At 46.4% G+C, this 8504-nt stretch overlaps 1 protein-coding gene across 1 annotated transcript; it reads right to left on the reverse strand.

Annotated features, from left to right (window-relative positions):
- Positions 1-1896: 1896 nt before the first annotated feature.
- IL6 (interleukin 6) lies at positions 1897-5271 on the reverse strand. Its single transcript, XM_040593587.1, has 4 exons — positions 5002-5271; positions 4798-4911; positions 4431-4577; positions 1897-2210 (listed from the first exon to the last, which is right to left on the reverse strand). The coding sequence occupies exons 1-4, from the start codon at positions 5269-5271 to the stop codon at positions 2019-2021; spliced, it is 723 nt and encodes a 240-aa protein (XP_040449521.1). The 3' UTR covers positions 1897-2018.
- Positions 5272-8504: the final 3233 nt, after the last annotated feature.

Genomic DNA, 8504 nt, shown 5'->3' on the forward strand with positions numbered 1-8504 from the left:
CAGTACCCTCTGTCTTAAATGCTTCCTAGCATTCAAGGAGGAAATCGGTGTGAGTTTGTGTAATTGCAGTGTACATAGTAACTAATGGTGATCTGGGCTAGGCACCCACTGCTGGGAGAGGCGAGACCCGGGGATGCCTTTCTTTTTGGTCTCTTTCTTCTCCTCCTCCCTGCCCCCCCCCCCCCCCTCCCCCCCCTCCCCGGCTACTGCATAGTAGTAATGAAGGCCTTTAAAGGTCCAATGTGGGATCCACATTTGAGTCTCATAGCTATCACAGCCATAATAAGCACCAGAATGGCCTCTAACCAAATGGTCACTGAGAAAATCTCCTCGAAGGTAAGCTGTGGAAAAAGCCAAACCAGGTTTTCCTACGTCCGCTAGAGCACATGACAGGACTGCTAAAGCAGAATCTTCTATGTTGTGAGAAAACCCCATTCACCACAGATGTCTTGGAAGTGACCACCTTGAGGCTGCCTCATTCCTTCTGCAGATGTTGCACAACTTCAGATGTTGGTTCTACCATATTGGGCAAAGCTGTGGTTTGGTTTATTTTGAGCCTCTTGAGATGCGGGTTCTGGGTGGACTGGTCACTGTTTTGGCATCCCCAGCAGTGGAATGTGTGTGTGGACAAGCAGATCACTCAGAGGAAGAGGAGAGTTTACTGACATCCTTATCCACATTCCAGGGCTTGCCTTTCATCTCCTCATCTGCACCACTGTGCTGCAAGAAAGAGAGAGGGTAATTCAAGAAAGAGAGAGGGTAATTAGCGTTCCACCGCTTCCAGGGACAAAGCTCCAGGGGCTTCTGCTGCTTGCATCCCTTGTGTGTTCTGCGAATTCCCCTGAGTTTGGGGATGCCATGTACCTGCGCAGCTGCAGTGAAGCAGATGATACAGCGCAGGAATGTTTCAGCGGTTTGGTACTCGGGTTAAGGACCTGGTTGGTTTTTTTTTTCCTTTACAGTATTCAAGAATGTGCATTCCTGTTATGTGGCCTGTCCATGCTAGTGGAATATAAATAACAAAAGGCAAATGCATTAAACTGCCAACAGTCACTGACATCTCGGCAGCAATATGTTGATTTATATCACCTGAGGAGAGCACCTAAGATTGGTTTTTTTTTTTTTCTGCTTCTTGGGGGAGAGGGGAGAAATACTTAATCAAACTTGGAAAATTCCCTTGGATGACATCAGTGAGTCGTCTGAAGTGATGATATTCACATCAAAGCTGTTAATGTGGTATCTTGCCATTTTATTTGTTTGAAAGAGGTTGTTTGACTTGTAAGCAGATGCCTACAATTAGGATTTTATGGAGTGTTCCTTACTAAGTATAGGGGTCTCATTGTTTGTTCGTTTCGCGAGAGCAGTGATGCTTTATCATGTTTCATTCTGAAGTGCCGGTGTTTAGTGCATCTCTGATTCCTTTATATCCCATTTTAAGAATTCTGTGTTGATCTAGCTGTCTGTGTATGTATGTATGTATGCATTATGTAGGTAACTGGCCTGATTATAGAGATAAAATTTAAATTCTTGAATTGTTATTTTGATAATTGTAGGTATTAAAAATTGGGATACATTAGGGTTCCTTAGTCTTATTTAAAGTTCAGACAGGTTATACAGGTTTTTGTAAAATCAGCTTTTATTTGTTCTAAAAATATAAATAAGTCATAAATACCATCTCTCAAATAGTTTAAAAAGCATAAGTTATACAACAATTTTTCTGGCTTCTGAAAGTATTTTTTTGTTAAATACCTATTAAATAAGTTGATATTCTGCATAGTACCATTAGAAATGATATAAAATACATCCTTTGTTTAAATTATTTCTAAATATTGAAAATATAAATAGGAAACATTAGAAATGAATAAATATTTTAAATACAATAAATAGGTTCCTAGAAGGAAACAGGAATGTATATAAATGCAAACCATTGTTACTATCTCTGGTTCTTAAAACAGAACAACACTGTCGTCTGCCACGTGACAGATTTGTAACAAAGGACTGTGCCTGAATTAAAACATTCAAACACTGAAACTCCTGATATTTTTCAAATAGCGAATGGCCCTCACTGTTTTCTCCATAAATGAAGTAAAGTCTCGGAGGATGAGGTGGGTGGTGATCTTCTCTATCCAGATCTTATCGGACTTCAGCTTTGCGCGGAGGGATTCCTGGGTAGCTGAGTCCGGGATGATCACTTCATCAGGATTGATCACCTGTGGAAAAAAAGACAGCATTGGGGTGCCCTGGTTAAAACATGTAATCGAGCTTGTTGGAGAGCATCACTTGATATGTATAATTATGTTCCCGACCAGCTGTGTGTCCACACTTTCTGTACTGCAGATGACAGACCTCCCTGGGACCTGTGTTTCCCTGCAGCCCTGCTTCCACGGTGGGGTTTGAGGTACGTTGATGCCTGCTATGATCACTGTGCAAGAATCGGAGCATCTCATCTGATCTATACAGTTTGTTCTGGTTTGAATGCAATGTCTGACATCGCAGCCCAACACACGCGGCACTGAACAGATCAACGCACTTCTGCTGTCTGCCGGCTGCGTGGTTAGTTGGGAAGATGCTGATCATGATTTGTCCTAACCTGTACTGGCTGCTACATCCTGAGTCATAAGTTAATTAGATGACATTGGAGTACTCTCACATTTTATAGTGGATTAACAGCTCCCAAAGATGTCAGACTTGTTTAGCTGCTTAATTCCTACTTTCCAGGCATTTAGGCATGTGGGACTCTGTCACCAGCTTTCACTCATGTGTGGAATTCTAACTGCAAGATGAGTAGGAGTTGTGTACCCAATGCTGACGGCAGTGCCGGGTACCTGGTACCTAAATGCCTTTTAAGAACTTGTCCCAGGAAGCGGGTAGGTGACTTCTGAAAAGGGGAGTTACCTAATCATGGAGCTGTTGTAGATGACTTCGGATCTGAAGTCTAACAATAAAGTGTCTGCTTCATCCTGGTTTTAAGATCTCTCCTACCCTTTAACAAGTGACAAAAACAAGTGCAGCTCCTTCTGGAACATCTTTTTTTGTGACATTCAGTTAGAGATGGATATTCTTTCTGTCCAGACTACTTGGAAGCGGGTTCTGATCATACACCCAGTTACTTATACATCCAGCTCCTCGTTGCACACTGTAAAAGTTTGTATCTGGATGTTCACACAGGTATTGGGCTGTTGGCTCTATCTGACCACAAGTGACAGATTCTGTCCTTGCTCTCCATGCCTTAAAATAGCAGATAGAATTCTCTCAAAGAAAAATTTCCAGCCTGGAGATCAAGACTCCTGTCTTCCTGAAAAATTCCATAGATTCTAGAAGTACAGGTTTTGCTTTTGATCACTGTTTAATTCTGCCTGTTCCAATTACCTCTATCCTACTAATTTTCCAAAAAAAAATCAGTCTCCCCCAGTTAGGAAGTGAACCCTTCTGCAAACTAATATATCAAGTTGGAAGCCAATGGTCCGTTGCAGTCTTATGATGGGACTATTATTCTTAGCTAGCACAGTGTGCAAAAAGCAGCTCAGCTCCCTTTCACTTAAAAAATGATGGACATAAATAAAGATGCTAGGAAAGGTATGGCAAACACACAATGGGCTTTTTGGAGGCCAAAGAACACCTTGAAGGAAATAATGCCCTGGGATTTCTGCAGTCCTTACTCACCTGGCTGCTTCATACTCAGGCAAATAGTTTCCCTGACGACAAAGTACGCACTCATGCTAAGGGTTTGCTAATATAAGGAAGAACTGCAAGAATGAAGTGAATTTTTGAAGTGTGATCTTTCAGAGCTCTCTAAAACATGGCAAATGACTGTCAGAAATGAGCAGCATTTAGTTTACTGAATGAAGAGAATCTATTACCAGCACCATGTGTGCTTTTCAATAGGCAGCACCTTTTATTCAGTCATTAACCTACACTCTGAATTTAACAGGCTTCCTTGATTTTTAAGCTAAATTTCGGAGAGTTTTAAAGATTAGTAATTTTGTAAAAATGTATTTAAAAACCCCTAACCATTTAAATAAAAGCCAAGTTAACTTCCACTTCTCAGGTGGTTGCAACGTTAGAAGGCTTGGGCTGAACTGCAGTTCCACAATTAGGAACAGGCTCCCTGAGAAATCTTATTTCTGTTAGCCAGGCAGCATCAGTATATTTGTCCTTAAAACAATGATGCGTTTCATTGCTGGTTTGGAAATTAAAATAACATTAGAAAGTAGGAAGAATCGTTGCTTTTAGAAAAGAAAACAAAACCTTGTAAAGCCTGTAAGTTACGTCATAAGGGTAAGTATCTGAGCGGGAGGCACCATCACCTGCTTCCACTGAGAGAAATGAAAGTGGGAGATGTTCCGCTTCTGTTTCTGCCTCCTGTTTCTCTGCGTACCCGTCAGTGCTAAGCCACAACAATTATTGGGGTGAACGTAAAACCAACTCACCATCTGCCTTATGGTGCGTGCCAGGTGCTCTGTACTATAGCACAGCGATTCAACGTTTTGCTTTTCACTAGTAAAAGTTTCTTGTACGTGTGCAAGGTATGTCTGAAAGGTATAAAGGCCGCTGGAGATTTTCCTCAAGCATTTCTCCTGAAATGAGAGAAAGGTGAGAAAGTCACTTAGAGCTCCGAAACGCCTCCGTCGCAGTTACGCTAAGCGGACAATGCTGATGCGGAGCGTGGAGGTCTGTGCTGTGCCGAAGCCAGCTGGAGCCGGCACAGATCTTTAGGTCGACTTCCACGGGTTTTGGAGCCGGCGGGAGTCGCCCCAGGTGTATAGGGTCAGCCCGGAAAGGAGAGCGGTTTCTTGCCTCATCGAAGCCGGCGAGCAGACACCCGTCTTCCTCCGTCACCTTGGGGAGGTTGAGGTTGTTCTGGACGAGCATTTCCATGCTGTTCCCGCAGACGGTGAACTTCTCGCACATCTGGGGAGAGACACCGAGAGCTTGGGTCGCACCTCGGCCGGGGCCGGCTGCGAGCGCGCGGGTGCGGGCCCCCGGCCGCCCCCTACCCACCTCCTCCTGCAGCTGGGCCGCCCGGGCGTGCAGCAGCCGCGCCAGCCGCACGCAGTCGGGCAGCGCCGCCCGCCGCGCCGCCGCCTCCTCCAGCTCGGCCTCCCCCGAGGAGTCGGCGGCGGGCAGCGGGGCGGCGGCGGCCCGCGGCAGCAGCAGCAGCAGCAGCAGCAGCAGCGGCGGCGGCAGGGCGGCGGCGGCGCGGAGGGCGGGCGGGCGGCGGCCGGCACGGTCACGGTCACGGTCACAGCCACGGCCCCGGGGAAACTTCATGGTGCGGCTCCTCGGCTCTAGCCCCTTCTCGCCGGGCGGGCTGGCGGGCTGACTGAGCTCCGGGCATCCCTGAACGTGTATTTATCGAGGGGGCTTCGAGATTATTCATGGCCCGGGAAAATCCGGCGTTGAGACCGCGGGGGCGTGTGCGCGGCGCAGCGCTCGGGGCTTGACACGGCGCTCGGCCCGTCCGAGCGGGGCGGCGGGATTGTGAAACGGGCCGGGGGGGCAGCCGAGAGGCCGGCGGCGGCATGAAGTCATCGCGCTCCTGCACGGTAACTCCTTGCGGGCCGGGCTACCCCCGCCGCCGGCTCACCTGGCCCCGAGGGCCGGGCTACCCCCGCCGCCGCCACCGGCTCTCCTGGCCCCGGTGCAGCCCCGGCAGCCTGCGAGCCCGCCGACTCTAGCCGCACAGAAAGTCTCGGTAACCATACCTACCTACCTACCTACCTACCTGCCTACCTCTGTAGCTGCACACTTTATCTGTTTTCATGTGTTCTCGTGTGTTTTTAATGTTTTATACCTGTCGTATTGTGTGCATTTACCTCTATATTTGAGCTGGTTTTATTACTTACGTGAAACTAAATGCATGTGTTTAGGTGCTGGCGATGTGTAAGTGCTAAGTTGCCGCTCTCCCTGTGAGCTAGGTATGAGTAGGATGACATACATCACGTGCGAACACTTTAAATGCACAGGAATGGACCACAGCCAGCTCCTGCGGGAGGGTGGCTGCAGGAAATGCCGGGAAGGTCCCCGTTATCTGCCACCTTATCTCTGCCTGCCCGGGAGGTGCGGTGGGAATTCTAACCTTTCACACAGGGACTCTTCACCCCAGGCAAGTGTCCTCATTTGGCTCAGTCTTGCAGAGTCTGGACCGAGTCAAACTGCAAGGCACGCTGGCGTTGAACTTCTGGAATGGCTTGAACTGATTTTGGCCAAAGGGGCTTTTTTATTTAAAGTTAAATTGGTGCCGTTTTCTGCTGGAAGGAAGGCCAGAGGAAGACCTGATTCTGCTCCTGGAGGTGCTAAGAGGAGGGCACAGAGTGGGGAGAAGAGAATGTAGGGCATGAGAGAGAGAGAGAGAGAGAGAGGTGATGCAAGGGCTGTACTTGGGCATTCTCATTTGGACTCTCCCCTTTCAAAAGAACAGACACTGCTAACTCATTTTCTAAGAACAGCCTGGGTAGAGAGCTTCAGGAAAGCAGCAGGGTACTACTGGCTTTTTACTTAGTATCTCATTCTGCCAGCAGCGGAAAGGCAGCTGCTGTAATTCTGCCCAGTGGAGAGAGATTAGTGCTGAAACACAAGTGTGAGAGAGCGGTTTTCAACGGCAGCAATCCATCTCAGCCAGCTCCCTGAGCATGGCAGAAGGGAGCCATAGCAATAACCTCTGTATAGTTAGCTTTATAGCTATATAATCTTCTGTTAGACCCTTGCCAGGTCTGCGGTGTTGGGCATAAGAATAAAGCATACCACTAGTGGTATGTTTGACGAGTATCAAATTAAAAGACACGATTGCAAGGTGCCAAAGGATTAAAACAGCCAGACCAGATGAGCTCAATGCTCCTGACAAGTCCGATATTTGCCTTCTGATAGCCATCAGGGGCAGATGCAGCTGGGATGGCAATTCCTGCCTCCCTCTCTTTCCGTCCGTGATAGCACACAGATTTCCTTCCACTGCCAGGTGGCCCATAGGCTATTAACTTTTCCTTTACCTAACCTAACTGAAAATACTATTCCTAAAATCACCAAAACTTAGTAGAAGGCTACCTTTCCTCCATAATATCTTTTCAGCAGACCTTCTGTAAGTTAGCTTTGTTTGTGGCTCTGTCATTTTTGATTTTGTAAGTCTGTTTCTCCTTGTGCCATGGCAATGTCTGTTCCTTAGCAATTTCCAGAGAACCTTTTTGTGCTGATGACTCTTATACAGGGATCAGTCTTGCTGATGTGCGTAGTTACATCTTCCGAGTGAAATAAAAGGAAATTTCTGCTGTTGTTCCTCATCCAAATGTCTCTAAACCTTCAGTTATTATTGGCTCCTTTTGGGGCTTTGCTTATTCTGTGATATGATTGTCCTCGTGACTTTTCAAAAGTACAGAATATACTTACATGCTCCAGTGGAGGTTGCTCATTAATGCCTTATAAACTCAGTTTGATAATCTAGGACAAAGCATAGCATTCAAGGGAAGGAGGAACTGGAATTTACACAATAGTATTAAAATACTTCTGCTATTACTCTAGACAGTTTCTTACGGAAAACTACTTTTTTTTAATTGATGCTGCACATAAAAGAAATACTTGGCACTGATCTATCTATAGTAATGATTAAAGTTTAGAGAGGGCTTAAAGGGGGTTAATTCTACTGTACTACACTGAGTTACTCCGATTCATCAGTAGCCATGTTCAAAATGTAGTAAGCTCCGAACAAACAGCACTTGCTCGTGAGTTAGCTGCAGGTCAGGAGATTTGCCTGTTGGTACTTTAAAATGTATAAGTAGTATCACTGAGACTCTTAAGGTATGATTTCTAGATACAGAGGAATCTCTTTCCTCCATAGAGTATATATTATATATACTGCCGATTGCTGTTCTTGTATCCTTTTATTGCTATTGTTCTTCATTTCCCTGTACAGGTGCTTTTTTTTCTTATCGTTTATACTATAAACCAGATGGCTGCATCCTGACATACAAAACCTTCCTAAGGTGAGATCTCAGAAATTCTCAGTGTTTATCCAACTTTTCCTTCTTTCCGAGCAATGAGCATTACCATTGTACATTTCTGTGGGAGCAGAGGGGCCAGTTCTGGATGTTGTAAAAAATCTCCTCAGACTGTCCACACATGAAAATCACTCCTGATTAGTTGAGGAGGTGAGTTTGTAGCCAGGGAGCCTATCCAGATCATCCCATGTGTCCAACTCTGTTTTCTAGGATGAGTATGGCAACTCACAGACCCATTCGAGAGCAGGTGCTGTTTCTTCTAGAATTGTTTTGCCTGGGAGCAAGCCCACGCCACTTTTGCTGCTGATAACCTGGGAGATTTGCAGACAGGAGGCTGTTTTCAGGAGAATGCAGTGGCCACTGAAGAATTCAGCAGGCTGCAGAGCTGTCACGGTCATAGCTTGTCACCCCTCTTCTCTCAGCCATCAGGCAGGTCTGCAAGCAATCCCACCATGGGCTGCGGTAAAACCCTGTGCTACTGGCAGCAGCAGGAGACCTTGCTTGCTGAATGCCGAG

This window comes from Falco naumanni, chromosome 4, assembly GCF_017639655.2.
Source record: "Falco naumanni isolate bFalNau1 chromosome 4, bFalNau1.pat, whole genome shotgun sequence".
Classification (NCBI taxonomy): Eukaryota; Metazoa; Chordata; class Aves; order Falconiformes; family Falconidae; genus Falco; species Falco naumanni.

Excerpts from the sequence above, each read along its gene's own strand:
- IL6 (XM_040593587.1), bottom strand. The coding sequence starts at position 5,271 with ATGAAGTTTCCCCGGGGCCGTGGCTGTGACCGTGACCGTGACCGTGCC. Across the intron at positions 4,578-4,797 it reads TGCTCGCCGGCTTCGATGAG|GAGAAATGCTTGAGGAAAAT; the intron begins GCAAGAAACCGC and ends CTCTCATTTCAG. Across the intron at positions 2,211-4,430 it reads CACGCACCATAAGGCAGATG|GTGATCAATCCTGATGAAGT; the intron begins GTGAGTTGGTTT and ends TTTTTTCCACAG.